Source organism: Erigeron canadensis, chromosome 8 (genome assembly GCF_010389155.1).
Source record: "Erigeron canadensis isolate Cc75 chromosome 8, C_canadensis_v1, whole genome shotgun sequence".
Taxonomy (NCBI): domain Eukaryota; kingdom Viridiplantae; phylum Streptophyta; class Magnoliopsida; order Asterales; family Asteraceae; genus Erigeron; species Erigeron canadensis.
Window position 1 is genome coordinate 21,785,063 of NC_057768.1, and position 16,314 is coordinate 21,801,376.

Here is a 16,314-nt window from a genome sequence, read left to right on the forward strand (position 1 = left end):
AAACATTCCAATTATAGCAAACCCCAAGTAGAAGATTACAAGACGGAAAAGGTTAAAAACCGACTATTGTTTTTTTTGACTTGTATCACCCCATGATCCCAAACTCTTTTTTCAAGCAAAAATCCGTAAAACAGTGGTTTTGAGCCAAAACACGTGGCATAACTTAATTGGCTATTTTTTCTTTCCTATATTTTTATTAAATAAAACTTTATAATTATTATTCGGTTAATGAAACGAAAAAAAGAATAATAATAATTAAAAATAGTTAGAAAGAAGAAACAGCGATCACAGATCGAAAACCCACCCACCAAAATCAAACAAACAGGATTTTAGAGATAAACAACTACTACTTCTACTACCAGTATTATTTTTTATTTTATATTATTTTTATTTGATTGAATTTTGATAAATAACATTTTAGATATTTGTGATCTGAAGAAGATCGGTGGGTGGGGGATTTGATTTTATAAAATAATAATATCAAATATCAAATAGAAGAAGAAGAAAGAAGAAGAAAAAAAAATGGTGAATTCAATGGTGGAAAGAGCAACAAGCAGTATGTTAATTGGGCCTGATTGGGCCATGAATACTGAGATCTGCGATATCTGCAACCACGATCCTGCGTCAGTATCCCTTCCTTTATTCTTTTTATCTCCAATTTGTTTTATTAATTATTAGTGTTATGATTATGAATTTATTCCAGTTAGTTGTTTAGTGAATTGAAATTGGGAACTTATATATGTTTTGCTTACTTTATTTATCTGGACTTCTAGATTGTTCTCATCCCTGCCTCTCACTTATATTTGAGGCGGTTTCCGTCGGCCCGGCCGACATTGTTTTGTTATCGACTGGTATAAATGTGATTGATAGTATTTTGTATAGTCATTAGTGCAATCGTCTCCACACAGCTTAATACCTTCACGTTTCTCGTCAACTAGAATTTACATTTTAATGAACTTGGATTACGGTAGGGGAAGAAGGAAAATAAAAGCCTGATACATATGCAAGGGCGTTAACCAATAGAATAGTTTGTAGCTTGCGTGCAACTTAGTCTATGGTTTTTCAATATCCCAATCGATTCTCTTCTTTATCAATCGTAAGTATACAATGTATCATAATCAGATGAAAATCTAACTATATCAAAGCTGACTTATGGATGTCCCAGTTCACGGTGTTTGTTTATTATGAAAGTACATTTAGGAAATCCGTGGCTTGAATGGTAGTCCTTATGAGTTCACAATGGGACCTTTTGGATATTTTTGTTTCCGACATATAGACTGTAGAGCGCAACTAGGTGGTCCTTGCTTTGAATAGTAGCTCTTTAGGAATTATGGATTTTGGGGAATATTATAGCACATTGGTTCTCATGAAGCAGCCAATGGAATAGGGAACATAAATGGTTCGCTAAATATAACTATCAACATATCTGCTAACCCGAAGCCTTCCATTTGGCTTCTGTAATTGGATGTGTTGAAAGCCAACCTAGTTAGCATAGTATCATCTGCTTCGGTACAGTTCCTAAACTCATTCACGCTTTGATGGATCCTTGGAGCTGTTTAGAAACATTAAACTCACAATGAAATCATCTTGTTTATAAAGTAGTAGCCCAGCTTATAATGCTGTTTTTTAGTTTGCCTTAGGTATGTGCATAATAAGTGAGACAAAAACCCTGAATCACTGGCACTCTTGTCCCTAACCTCTTGTCCCTAATCTATTCTAGTATTCTCTTCCTGTTTTAGAGGCAATTGCCCAATATCGGTTCTTTATTTCTGCAAAAAATTGTCTTAGATTCTGAGATAGTCTCATGTCCAAAATGGTTCATACTGAAATCGTGTTCCCAGCCATAAGCTTTTGATTTCTTTTTGTTTACATGTCTTATTGAACTTCTGTGATATGTCATGCTAATATGCTATAGTACTGAACATAAGAAGAATACCTACGTAGGTACATGCCTACATGGTCTTTATCCTGGTCTCCACTTCCATGTGTTGATATATATATGGCTTCTTCACTTTTTCTTTTTCCGATTCCATTTTCACCATGTTACTTGCTTTGAAAAATGTACTGAATGCATCCAATGGATGAGGAGATTCTGCAAGATTTTCTACTTCTCTTTGGCACAAAGACTCATGTAGTCCCCCCCTTGATGCATATTCCTCTTTTCTTTGCGCCACTGTACTTCTAAGTACCATCCCTGCTGGCATATGAAGAATCATTATCCAGCTCTCTCTTTCTCTATCTGCTTCTCTATCTTTGCTAGCAATAATTCTAGCTTGCCTTTCTATGTAATATTCTCTTTTGGTGCTCGTGATTGTGGAGGACAGGCTCTAACCATGTTAGGATCTACTATCTTGCTTGTTTATGTTTGACCATGTCTTACCAACTGCTGCTATTCCATGCTGGAATTTTTCCCAGTATTAACTTGCTGACAGCCTGACATCGTAAGGTTACCATGCTCATGCACTTGCTCCCTTGGCAGCTCTATGGTGTTTGATATCTTGGCCAGCTGCCTGACAAGTATCACATCTTGGAGGTCAAATTATCATCTTGTGTTCTGGAACCCGAAAAATCCTCTACATTGATTTATGTTGATGTCAACCTCAGGTAAAATCATTTTCTGGCCAACACATAATCCACAAGATTGCTTTCGGTCTACTTTGCCCTTTGTTGATATAGCGAATGTTGGGCATGGTATTGAATTTCACTCTCTATCCAACAGATTGGGTTCCAGACACCACAATATTATATGTGACTGAGCTTCGGCTTGAGGTATATCAGAATTTTTCTGCACTACGCCTATTATCCTCCTTATATCAGCCTTCAGCACTTCATTTTCATTATAATTAAGTGACTGTTGAACCTTGTGTCTACCATAACTGTATGAGTAGTTTCATTTAGAAATCTACTTACCCCTGTGTTGGTGCCAGGCTGTAGCTCATGAAAGTAAATGTTTTTGCTGGTATGTTTGTCTTGGGCAGCATCTTACATTCATTGGCTTTGTTTCTGACCTTGGCTGTCTTCTAGAAGCATGAAGCATCATAATCTTCACCATTCGGAGTTTGTCATTGCATGATATTTGAGAAATGGGAATGGTTGATGTGGAAGGTGGATCCTTGGGGGACTACATATAACTTTTGCTGAATGTCAGGCAAGAGTAAGCGAGTTACGGTCACCTTTTAGTTTTAAGCGAAGAGGGTGGCTGTTATTGTCTCCATGAGTTTATAAATATTTGATTCACCTCTTGTGTGGAGGTTTAGCCAGATTGATGTACTATGCTCCCGTATCTCCATCTTAATATTCATAACGTGGGCTAATACTGCGATTCCACATATATACCTATGCTTTTTAAATTCTAAATAATAATCACAATTAATAAGACAAATGTATATATATACATACACATCTATGTGCTCTTTCTGGCTGATATATTTGTCGCTGCTAGTCACTCTCTTAATTTTTGATAGCATCTGTGTAGTCAATTTCGGTGGTATACCGGTAGTATTTCGGTTTTTGGTCCTCCACTGGTATACCGGTATAGATTTTTGTCCAAAATTTCGGTACCGAGATTTTTGGTGAAATTTACCGAAATCTCACCGAAATTGGTCAAATTTCGATGGTATACCAGTTTTTCAGATTTTTTATATTTTATATTTAATTATTTTTGTCCAAACTAACCAACAACATAAGAAACACTCAATTTTTCAAGTATTAACACTAATCTATCAAATATCGACACTTTTAAGCTTGACTTTGATATTTAGATTGAGTATTAACTTATATAATTGCAATCTTTTTGGTATATATATAATTGTATATAATATTTTTCATAATATTAAGATTACCGAAATGCCACTGAAATACCACTGAAATAACCGATATTTCAAATACCAGTCCTTGATCGATACACCGAAGTTTTGGTCCTTAACTACTTAGGATAGCATGTCCTGCGAATATGACTCTTTCTTTTGGTTGATCATGTTTAGTGCCAAAAAACCCCAGATAGATACATATATCAAATACATGACTTCTTCGAAAAACTTTATACAGGAATATGTTAGGATTTCTATAATTTCTTTGTGGATGAGTTCTATGTTTATGAGGTGGTTTGTCAATTGTCAAGAATTCTTTTGTGGGTTATACATAAATTGCCTTGTGCTTTCCAAACTTCTCAGTAGCTTGCATAACTTGCATGAAGTGAAGGGATGTACACTAAGTAGTTAGTTACTAAAATAGCGGTATAACGGTCAAGGTTCGATATATGATATATCTATACTATATTATAAAGGAGATCTTCCCTGTTTACATTTTAAGTTTCAACATTTACATTCCCAAAATGCCCATATTTCAATTCTATATTTACCTAACACCCTTTCTCTCTCCTCAAATCTCAACCAATCATTTTTTTTTCTCTCCTCCATAAATCATTTCTTCCTCCAATTCATTCAAAATCTTTTATCTCAAAAATCGTACATTGATAAATTATAAAAATTATATGGGTGTTCTTAAAATTTCATGCTCTTTCATTAGAGATGTCATTCGATATATTTTCAACGAATTTTTAAATCCGAGGGCGGAGCCCGTACGGCTAAGGTATTTGGCTATCACACTCTATGACCTATCACCCCCGTCATCTCACCGCCGCAATGCGCGGGTACTTGCTCTCGTCAGTTATAGCGGTGATATAGCAGTGGTATAGCGGTACTAAAAATATTATGCAATATCTATATATTTAATATTTAATACTTAATACTTAATATATTTAATAAAAATATCACAAGTCTTTCAAAATGTCAATTTTTGATGGGTTTAATAGAAGTCCAAGGGGTGTTATGTAGTTAACTATCACGATTTCTGTGATGCTTCTGATCCTATCTTCATCTTTCCCATCTAGACTTTCTTCTACTACCTCTAAATCTATGAAATCTTTATTTTCCAAATCAATTATGCTATTGTAAACCTTTTTTAAGTCTTAAAATCTATTACTATGAACAAAACCTTGAATAGCAGTGATATCACCGCTATTTAGAAATCAAAATATCGGAGTGATAGCGGTAAATAGCGCCGATAATAGCGGAACTGCTATTTTGACCGCTATTTTTCCTTATATAGCGCTGCTATTAACTACATAGGATGTGCATAAGAATGAAAGCATGTTAATCCATGTGGTATTAACATTAATGGAATTGTTGATATAGAATAAAATCATTTTTGTTTTTGGACTCTCTATATGGCTGTTAATCCATGTGGTATTAACATTAATGGAATTGTTTATTCAGGCAAGCCAAGGATGTTGTGAAAGGCATAAAAAAACGTCTTGGAAGCAAGAATCCAAAAGCTCAGCTTCTTGCGTTAACTGTAAGCACAAAAACTACTTTGTTTATCTGTGTAGAATTTTTACCAGTCACAATTAGATAGACTCAATCTCTAGTTATTCTTGAGCATTACTAGTTTGTTGCTTTCGAAGTTTGTAATTACACCTTGTTGAGTTATCCTACCTAATTACTTGTATACCCTTTTTCCTTTCATGTTATATCTTCCATGTGATACTAATATAAATTCTAATTATCTTGTATATTAAAACAACTATTATAAACAACTATATGATTTCATGTCCACTAACTATAAATTCTTTTTGAACAAAGAATAACATTAATAATTTCAATTTATGTAATTTATCTTCTTTAAAAACACAAATTAAGGAGAATTTTATGGTTCCAAAGAATAACATTAATAATTCGATTTTTCCCCCATTAAGTATGTACACTCATGAAATTGAGTATGTCAAATCTTAAGAGTTAAAATATACCATCCTACGCAAGTGTGGCACCAATCCTAATATGTTTTTCATAATTTAGAGGTCTTACCATATATTAAACATGTCACTGGATCTGCAGAAGGGGGAGGGTGAATGATGCTCAAACCTGTCTATGACGAAGAAAGGGGTTGCCTTCACTTTCTTCTCTCACTATGTCCGTTTTTCTTTTTTTTTTTTTTTTGAATTTGGTCATCGTTGTTTTCAGATGTCCGCTGTATAATAAGTTTCAAAAGCTTGATTTATAGATGCCAAACTTTCTTGGTTTCCGCCCGAAGTTTATAAGATGATTGAAATATGAACAGTGTTGTTTACTTTCCATGTTATTAGAGAAATATAATTATAATTATCTTGATTTTTAGATAGTTTTAATTTTGGTTATATAATGAAATTTATAGTTTGAGATAACCTTGGGTCAACAATTAGCAATCGTGATTGGCTTTCAATTGTATATTTTTATTTGCAAGCTTTTATTATCAATCAATAGAATGGCATTATATTCTATTTATTCTTTAGTTTACAAGAATAATCAATAGAATGGCATTATATTCTATTTATTTTTTCGTTTACAAGAAGAGTTCTTCTTATCTGCTTTTGTTTTATCTGTTTGTGGGACTTGATGTGTAAGAATCTGATCGGAACTACACCAACTTCCTTTCAAAGTTGTTTACCCAGTAGTCAGTACTGCTTTTTAGAGCAGTATCTGTTTTCAGTGTATTCTCATAAAAAATTTCAATTTTCTATTGTGTTTAAGCTTTTGGAAACAATTATGAAGAACTGCGGAGATTTTGTCCATATGCATGTAGCTGAGCGAGATCTGCTTCATGAGATGGTGAAAATAGTTAAGAAAAAGGTTAGGGCTTGCTTAAGTATCATGTTTTGTTTACATCCATCGGTATTTTGTAACATGACATGATCTTCTTAGTTGCAGCCTGATTTTCATGTAAAAGAGAAGATCTTAATTCTAATAGATACTTGGCAAGAAGCTTTTGGAGGGGCAAGAGCAAGGTATCCTCAGTATTACGCAGCATACCATGAGTTATTGGTAAGTGCTCTGAGAAAAAATATGGCATATATGTTCAGTATCTTTTGGAACACTCTACTTTGGCTTCTAAGATTGGACTTGATTACCTTTTTCAGCGTCTAGGGGCAGTATTTCCTCAGAAGTCTGACAGACCAGCACCTGTCTTGACAAACCCACAAACACAGACCAGGTCATCATATGGAAATAATCCAGAAAATGGGAATGCAGCAGCTGAGTCGTCTGCGGACGCTGAGTTTCCATCTTTAAGGTATTTTATAAAGTCCTTTTCTGGCTTTTTTTTTCCTGCAGATGTTTCAAGATGACTGTTATTAGCTGTTCATTGATATTCTGATTGTTTGTTAATATTTGCTTGCTTGAGTATCAGTACCTGATAGTCTGATACTGTATACTGAGTAGCTGTGAATTTGCACTAGATGTGAAGTTATATGATAATGTTGCTAAATACGTGTGAAGTTATATGATAATGTTGCTAAATACGCCTATGTGTATATAGGAAATTTCAGTAATGTCCGTAAGCACATGCCCAACCAGTAATCTATGAATGGGTAATCCTGTTATAGTGTATGCCATGTATCAAGACAAGCAGTGTCTCTGTTAGAAGCATTATGTTTGAATTATATTAACGTGTTAGCTTTCTCTCCTTGTTGCTTTAATCATCATCTACAATTCTACAGTACACTTCAAAGTCTTTTTCTCTCCATATACATTTTTTTTGAATTGTAGAAACAGTTTCTGTAAGCGACGTGGGAGTTGGACCAGCAAAAGTTCTTGGGGAATGTCTACATTTTTTTTCTTCCTTATATGTTTTTCACGCATTCCAAAGCTTAAATAAATATAAAAAATCAGAAGAATCAAAAAAGTAAAGTATAGACTCTTGAAGTATAGATATCTTCAGAAAGACTCATTTGCATATATTTTACAATCATATATCTTCAAATATATCTTTATAGTGTTGTCTAAAAGGTATATGGAGTCGCCAAGGGGAGTTGTCACTGTATGTTTGTGACAAATATTTCTTTTAGTCTTTTGATGTAACGGAACATCACCTTGATCTGTCACCATTTGATATGTGTGTCTGAAATGAGAAATTGACAACTATGCATCTCTTTTTCAATGGTTTCTGCACCATCTTATACATAGTTGTCTTCATTCTTGTAGTTTGTTGATCAATTTCTTTATTCTGTGTCTGTTAAAAATTTTTCCTTTTAGCTTGACCGAGCTCCAGAATGCACGTGGTATCATGGATGTCCTTGCAGAAATGTTGAGTGCAATAGATCCAGAAAAGAATGAGGTAAAGTGCATAACTGAAATTGTGATGTAATTATTATTTTGTTTTGGTGTATCTATTGTTGTGGCTTATCTTGTAGCTAAATCATGAAGAGCTACATGGTTACTATATCCATTTTTTTTAATAATCACTAAACGTTGTTATTCATGCATTTTTGTGATACTTATGTATAATAACTGAGCCTCCATTTGTGTATTGGGTTCAGGGGCTCAGGCAAGAGGTCATCGTAGACTTGGTGGACCAGTGTCGTACCTACAAACAAAGAGTGGTACACCTTGTGAACTCAACTTCGTAAGGCCTTTTATACAACTTTTCTCACCACATTTTGCATCAACATGAGCTTCTCCTAACTTTCATAAATGCTTGTGTCATTTATTTTTGTTTTATTTTTATCATCGTTTGTTCCAAGCTATATTTATGGCCACTGATGACTTCTCTCATTGCATCATGCTTCAACATCTTGCCATGGAAACTTAGAAGTCATATAGAACGACATATGATGCTAGAGTGTTGATCTTTTCATTTTTGTGGTGTTTACTTTAAAATCTATCTGTGCAGTTAATGAATGGAACAGTTTGACTTTTTGTGGATACACTTACATTCTAGTTTTTAACTGTGACAGGGACGAATCACTATTATGTCAGGGTTTAGCTTTGAATGATGACCTGCAGCGGGTTCTATCTAAGCATGAATCACTTGTTTCTGGAACTCCTGTTCCATCAGAAAGTTCAAAGCCTGAAACCAGTAAAGCATTGGTACCTGTTGATTCTCCTCTTATTGATACAGGAGACACCACACAACCTACACCAAGGTAATCAACTATTTATGTTCTTCCCTTTCAAAAAGTATCATTTTGGCCTACATGCAAATGTTTCATCATCGAAATTGGAGCAGGCGAAAAGCTGTGTCTTTTTCTTTCCTTTTTTTATAGGTTAGTTATAATAGTATGTTGTTAGTGGGCTATAACATTGCTGCTTAAGTATATATGATCTCCATTGTATGCAGGTCTACCCCTGACAGTGGTGGTGTTGCAGACTTACTTGCTATAACTCCAGTTACAACAAATGACCCCTCAGCAGAAACTCCAGCAAAAGTCAGCCCCAAGTTTGACCTTTTGAGTGGTGATGACTTCAGCTCACCAACACCTGAAAATTCCCTAGCTATTGTACCAATGGGTGAACCTGAGTCTACTACTTCTGTATCTCAGAACAATGCCTTGGCCCTTGTTGATATGCTTTCACAAAATAGTATGCCAAGTGTTCCGGCTGGACAAGCATTTTCTTCACCTCAATTTCAACAGCCCCAAAATTTTCCATCTAATCAATCTCCACTATATACAAATGGTAATACCCCAAACACTGTGCCACCAGCCCAATATGAGCATCAAACACCATTTAACCAAGGAGCTACTTCATCATGGAATGGGCATGTATCTCAACAGCCGTCATTGCAGGATCCACCTCAACCATCTTATGGTAAGTAAAAACTATGTATTGTGGATTCATCGTCCCATGTCAATAAAATTACATCAGATATTGCTTACTTTTGGCGTAAATGTCTTTGCTACGGAGATAAATAGGGGGTGATGAGGTAACCAACTATGAAAGGTTCAGTCAGGAAGGGAATCAGGACAATATCATAAACAATTATCGCATCGGTTATATATGCGAAAACAGTTAGCTGATACCAAAGTTAGAAATAGAATTTAAGAGGTTGTGGAACACATGATTATGCCATGAGTGACTTCTAAGACAACCCCTATTCATTCTAGCTAATCTTTTTAGTTTAACTGATTGACTCATTATGAATTAAAATAAAATCCAAATTTACCACCTTCTATAGTAAATTGGATGAAGTTGCTTCATATAGCTCCAAGTATTAAGCTCTTTGAGTGCTATAATAGGTGCTCCGACAAGCGATGGACTACCACCGCCACCCTGGGAATCTCAGACAACAGATGATAATCCATCAGGAGGTCCTCAATACTCACAGCAGCAAGGGCTACAACCCAACGATCAGGGACTGAACATGTACATGCAGCAGCCAATTACTAACAACCATCTTCCGGCATTGAACAGCCAGGCTGTCTACCCTCAACAACAATTTCAAGGACAACAAATGATGGGTATGATTCCGCAGCAACAAATTCAACCTCAAATGTATCCTCAACAGATGGCTCAGCAAATAGCTCAGCAAATGTACCCTAATCATATGCCACAGCCCTACGGCTATGTCAACAATTACGGATACGGTTATGGATATGGCCCGCAGCAAAATGCTCAGTTTGTTGATCAAAGAATGTCTGGGTTATCTCTCAACACTGGTACAGTTTACACAGGTCCGTCTATGGCTAATGCATCGTATGTACATGTGCCATCCGGAAAGCCTATGAAGGCAGAAGACAAACTTTTTGGAGACTTGGTTGATTTCTCCAAAGTTAAGTCAAACAAAAGCTGATAATAGTATGTTACCGTATGATTTATCGCCCTATATACTTGCTTTTTTTTTTTTTTTTTTTTTCTTTTTTATAAAAATCCTTTTTAATCTTTGATTAACATTTTTAGTTTATATTCTTGTTTCCAGGCTTTATATTTGTTTCCAAATTTTATTTTCCTTGGATTTATGTACATTACATGTTTGAGGGGAGAACATATGCGAGCTGAAAACACCGCTTTCCAATAAGGTCTATATTTGTTTTGTGCTGGTTTTCATATTGTTTCATCTGTCTGGAATTTCTGTATAAAACATTTGACTTCATTCTTATAACCGAACCTTCTAGTTCAGTTTCATACTTATTGTTTGTTAATACTATCCGTTTTCTCTTGGTCTCGATGTCTTAACAAGAGATGCCATTTTTGTAGTTCCCGAGCAATAGAGTTATAAACACAAATATTTTCACACACGCTTTGCATGCTGCTAGATCTGCTGTAAACTCGTTTAGAACTCAAAAAATCTAGTGAATTTTGATATTTGAATATGAATTTTTGACTTCACCTTCTTCTATTGGTAGACTGGTATCTATTTTATCTTTGTTGGGTCACTATACAGTCTTATGGTACATGGTGCTACATATTATACATGTTAGATACCAGGTAACTTGGAACTTAAATTCGGTGGACTTTTTGTAGACCAACAAATGTATTAGGTTTGTTGTGTTTATTTTTATAGACATCAATAGATTGGATGTTCTTCTATAAACATCTTAGGACTTACATCTTTGTTTCTTTATGCCTTGGTTTTTTTCTCTATAATAGAGATGCAAGGTTCACTCGCAAGTTGTAAATATACACATGGGAATTTGATATATTCGCAAGGGATATATAGACTGATGATGTAATTGAGGCAGCCTAAAGACAACTTGAAAAGAAAAGGATCAGCTTATTAGTGATATTAACAAAATTATACAATCAACTATAAGATGAGGGTGAGTATCTACAAACAAGAGCTTGTGTATAAACAAGACCAGACTGACAAAAATAACCATTGTTTGGACTACAATGCCTATGTGCCGAACATATACATTCCCCTTCCAATGCACATCCATTGTAATCCTCTCCTCCTTGACTTCCAAACAACAACTCATTGGACCACTCACTTGAAAATATGTTTTGTGGATCCATTTTCAGCTTAGCTGCCATAAACTTATTGAAGTATTTGTACTTTTTCTCAACTTTTGTAAATGCAACTTTCCTATTTTTAGCCCAATGTGGCCTTGCTTCATACTTCAAGAATGCCATTTGCTCCATTTCTTCCATCAAATCTTGGTTTAGCCTAGGTGTCATTGCAGAGTCGGCTCGATAGTAGTTGAAGTCAATCACAACTGAATCCACAGGTTGGCCTAGGTATGCAGTGGATGCCTTGATGAAACGTATTAAAATTCCGTTGTATATGTCAATACCACAAAAGTTGTCTGGATTTAAGTCCCTTAACTTCTTGACATCACGGATGAAGTTCGCGAATTTTTCTGCTGGGAAAATGGCAGTGCTTTCATAGAAAACTAATCCGTTAATACGTGGATCCCAAGCACATGCGTTTAAAATGTCTCTTGTTGATGAGTATAAGCATGAGCCAGAGGTTTGCATTTTGCCTTGGCGGCCTATTACCGGGTATCCTGTGAAGATCAGGTTATTTTTCAACCCATTCGCTATTAGTTTCTTGTAGCCTATGAATGAACTTGCCATTGCACACTTTCCCTTAACATTTCTCTTATTTTCCAATGCTTTCTCTGCTCATGGAATGGTATATATCATTAGGTTCTTATTTGAACTTTGGTAGTACAGTATAGAGAAAAGAGGAAGACATTTGAACATACCGGTTGCTCTTGTAGTTTTAGAGACAGCAATGAGATTAGACTGGAATCCAAGGAAGTCGTTGGTACCATCCCCTTTTGTTGTTAAGGGAACCCGATCATCATTCCTATAAACAGCCGTGTGTTTGGAGGGATACCACGTAATGTCCCCAAACTCATGAGTTTTGGCATGACTCATAAACCTATCCTCCAAGCCAACGTCGTCGGTAAAATTCAAGGTTATGCTTCTTTTGAACCCTTTCTCCAAACTTAGTGTTACCTATATGTACTTTTCATATATGTTAGAAATTCTTTTGCAAATACCTATTTGAAAACTAGCCATAATAATTGATAGAGTTAATTACAAAAATCGTCTCTGTGGTTTGTCAAAAATTGCAGGTTTTGTGGATCACATACCTTGGAAATGATACCTAAAGTACCTAATGATACTTTGGCTGCATCAAACAACTCATTATTTGTAGCATCCAAATGAAGAATCTTGGCAAAACCTTCATTTTGTAAACCAGGAACAATTATATCAATGTTAACCACATGATCATGAACTGCACCTCCATTACCTTTCCAAGAACTCCCATGAGCACCACTACTAATTAACCCGCCGACACTAACACCTTCCCAATAAGGTGCAGCTACAAGGCTCAATCCTACATCTTCTACTTTATTTATCAAATCCCGAAGACCAACTCCTGAATCCACAGTCACAGTGAGTCCATCAACATTGACATCAATTTTTGAGTTGAATTTCTCAGTACTAACTAGAACCGATGAGTTTCCAATGGCTGGACAAGCAAACTTTGGTATGGTATGTGAGAATTTGGAGACTACTTTGAGTTTATGTTTGTTTTTTGTCGCGTCTGCAACGATTGAAAGAAGTTGGTCTTGTGTTGTTGGGTAAATGACTCTCGAAGCGTAACAATCTTTTCTATCGCCCCATATACCGTACGAGTTGTGGAGGGTGCAGCTTGAGGTTCTGGTATTGCACTGGATAGGTGGTGGTGGCGGCATGGCATGGCTGATCATGATTGTTATTGAAGTCCATGAAGTAATTAGGAACAAAAACAAAGCAATTTTCGGGTTAGCCATGTATATTTTCTAAAGGGAGGATATATGAATACTTGATGTGTTTATTTACTATTACAATCTATATATGTTTAGTGATTGATGCTTTTAAAAAGAAAGACAAAGAATGGAAGTTTGGACAAACGAATTTGTTAATAACATTTAGTAATACAATTAAAAAGTTCTTCGTTTTGTCCTTTGTGTTCCGTTTCTTGTTTTTTAACAAAAATTGAACCACATGAATCAGAATGATTTATGATTTCTAACAAGCATGTAGGTACTTATCTAATGTGGTGAGATAGAGCATTTCGACGTCGCCAACCTTTGGTGGTAGGAATGGTTTGTATTTCTTGTAGTCTAATGCAATTCAAAATACGTCATTTTGCTGACACATCAACTTCGTTCCATTACTTGTAACTTTATTACCAAAATCCTTTATTTAAGATTTATTTGTTTAAATAACTAGCATTAGCTCATTTGGTAAGCTAGACGGATGCCCGCTGATGCGGCGGTGATGGTGGTAGCAACGAAGGTGTGGCGACAGCGATGTGCGGCGGTGACAATGGTGGTGGTGTGGTGGCGGCGATGTGCTCGGGTACATGTCTAATTAATATTAACGAGTATGGTACCCGCACGTTGCGGCGGATACCATGGACAGGGTTTCTCATGTCACGATTATCTTGTTTTTGACTCTTTATTTTTGGTCAGTTTGTGTATTACTTCTTTGATTGTTTGCCAAAGAAAGAGGAACATGTTTGCCAAAGAAAGATAGTTGTAAAATATGGAAGAACATGGGTAGAGAATAATAAGTGTGTAGCGGCAAATAAGTAAATTTGTATGTTTAAAATATTTTAAATTTTTAACACCACCCAATCATTTTTTTTCATAGGGGAGTACAGATGAATGGATAGATAGAATACTATATGTAGAAATGCCGTTAAAAAAAAAAACTAAATGTAGAAATGGTATGCAGCACTGCGGCAGGCGGGTGCCATACTGGACTACTGCCTACTGGTTAGTGGTTACAAAGATAAAGACTCAATCGGGTTTGGGCCACTCTTTAACCAAAGTTTAAATCGAATAAGGCAGATCGGGCTGGTTAGAATCAGGCCTGGGCTTTGTCTGAATTTTTCTCCTTTAGATTTATAAATTCTTTTACCCTGTAAACATGTGTCACATTAGAAAAAAAAATCTATGTTATTGGTACAAGTGAACAACTATAATTTAAAAATGTAAAAATCTTATCTTATATATAAATAAAAAGAAAATTGTTATGAGGTAATCATTTAAATTTTTTTACATATGTGGCATCACCAAGGCTTTCTATAATTCATACTTTCCATACAAGAATAATATTATGACATCAGTTATTTATTTTCTTTTAGTGTTTAATATTTTCTAACTATTTAAAAATAATGTTTTAAATTTTCATAAATAATGTCATACCATAATGGTTAAAAAAAGCTCTATTTTAAGTTTAACGATTCTAATCTTTATCTCTTTGCTAAATAAGAAAAATACTTTAATCATATAATCTATTTTTTTATATAAGAAAATTTATATAGTTTATCACAATCAATTTTTAAAATTAATCTTACAAAAAAACCTATTTTGTGATGTCATATTTACATTTTCAATTTTTATTTTTTAGATAAATATTTTATCATTTCTAATGGGTAATCGCAAGTTGTTTAAAATTAGCAAGCTAAGTTTTTAAATTTGTTATTTTTGTAAATTTTTAAATTTTTATCTTAATGTCTCTATTGTACATTTCAAATCCAAGTTATTGTCTCAAACTTATTTTTATAAATAGTTCACTAGACTCTTATATTTTATTATTTATAAAATAAGTTGTAACTTTACGAGTTTTTACATCAAGTTTATCATTTTTATATTAATTAACGTTAATAACGATTATATATGCTTTAAAAATAAAAAATATCATAGTAATGTCCGGGTAACATCCGGGTTGATAAGCTAGGGTAGATAGTAAAACAAAATTTAAAATTAGTTTCAGCCGGAATGACCAAAATGAATTTAAAGCAGTTGCGTAAAAATGCAATGACAGAACAATACATATCTAATCAAACAATGATGTTGTAAAAAGGAATTCGTTACTTTAGATACCAGTCAACTTTATTTAAAAACCAAATTCTAAGATTTTTAAAACAAAAAATTCCAAATAAGCCGACACTGTTCCACTGTCGATAGCTAAAGATCATGTCTCTTTTACGATCCATTCCATTCACATTAAATGATTAAATAATCACAACTTGCAGCCGTGCAGTTGAAAATTCGAAAAGACCCACTGCATAATACAGCCTCCAAACTAGAAAGACCAACGACGACCTTTAACGTCAAATCTCCATTTAGTCATTCCATTTTTTAAGGAACTGATATTCGTACCACAAAATTTAATTAATCTATCATTTTTATACATTACTTACTTGTACAGTTTGCTATAATATATGTACAATGTGGTAGATGTATCAAATGTTATGGTACGATTATCACTGCCTTTTTTAAGACCTCGATCACTACTATTCAACATTTATTGAAATAATTTTCATTTCTTTGATTTCATTTTCCCTTACCAAACACACCAATTGATGGAAGAAATTAGAAAACACAAGGATCATAAGTGATGATTAATTAACCGGCTACATAGGCGATTTATGACATTTATCTTAACATCATTGTTAAAGGTGTATAAACTATAAACTATTTTCATCTCAATATAAGTATCTATGTTTCTGTTTAATTTAATTTTTCCGACCAATAATAAAAGCGTTTATACATAT

At 34.5% G+C, this 16,314-nt stretch overlaps 2 protein-coding genes across 3 annotated transcripts; one reads left to right on the top strand and one right to left on the bottom strand.

Annotated features, from left to right (window-relative positions):
* The first annotated feature begins 245 nt into the window (after positions 1–245).
* Positions 246–10,934, top strand: LOC122611139 (TOM1-like protein 9). Of its 2 annotated transcripts, none has more exons than XM_043784112.1 (10): positions 246–623; positions 5,277–5,355; positions 6,567–6,665; positions 6,738–6,857; positions 6,953–7,104; positions 8,067–8,148; positions 8,351–8,436; positions 8,768–8,956; positions 9,151–9,620; positions 10,049–10,934. In XM_043784112.1, the coding sequence occupies exons 1-10, from the start codon at positions 523–525 to the stop codon at positions 10,600–10,602; spliced, it is 1,932 nt and encodes a 643-aa protein (XP_043640047.1). In that variant the 5' UTR covers positions 246–522; the 3' UTR covers positions 10,603–10,934. The 2 variants fall into 2 exon arrangements, with proteins under 2 accessions (XP_043640047.1, XP_043640048.1); XM_043784113.1 differs by having other exon boundaries at positions 6,744–6,857.
* A 591-nt stretch (positions 10,935–11,525) lies between these two features.
* LOC122610424 (L-gulonolactone oxidase 3) lies at positions 11,526–13,537 on the bottom strand. The gene is made up of 3 exons (XM_043783416.1): positions 12,851–13,537; positions 12,458–12,713; positions 11,526–12,370 (listed from the first exon to the last, which is right to left on the bottom strand). Exons 1-3 carry the CDS (start codon positions 13,535–13,537, stop codon positions 11,553–11,555), a joined length of 1,761 nt encoding a protein of 586 aa, XP_043639351.1. The 3' UTR covers positions 11,526–11,552.
* Positions 13,538–16,314: the final 2,777 nt, after the last annotated feature.

Bases quoted from the DNA above. Each gene is read 5' to 3' on its own strand.
- LOC122610424 (XM_043783416.1), bottom strand. From the start codon at position 13,537: ATGGCTAACCCGAAAATTGCTTTGTTTTTGTTCCTAATTACTTCATGG. The intron at 12,714-12,850 runs GTATGTGATCCA...AAGTACATATAG, and splicing joins CTTTAGGTATCATTTCCAAG to GTAACACTAAGTTTGGAGAA. The intron at 12,371-12,457 runs GTATGTTCAAAT...TTCCATGAGCAG, and splicing joins TAAAACTACAAGAGCAACCG to AGAAAGCATTGGAAAATAAG.
- LOC122611139 (XM_043784112.1), top strand. From the start codon at position 523: ATGGTGAATTCAATGGTGGAAAGAGCAACAAGCAGTATGTTAATTGGG. The intron at 624-5,276 runs GTCAGTATCCCT...TTGTTTATTCAG, and splicing joins ATCTGCAACCACGATCCTGC to GCAAGCCAAGGATGTTGTGA. The intron at 7,105-8,066 runs GTATTTTATAAA...TTTTCCTTTTAG, and splicing joins GCTGAGTTTCCATCTTTAAG to CTTGACCGAGCTCCAGAATG.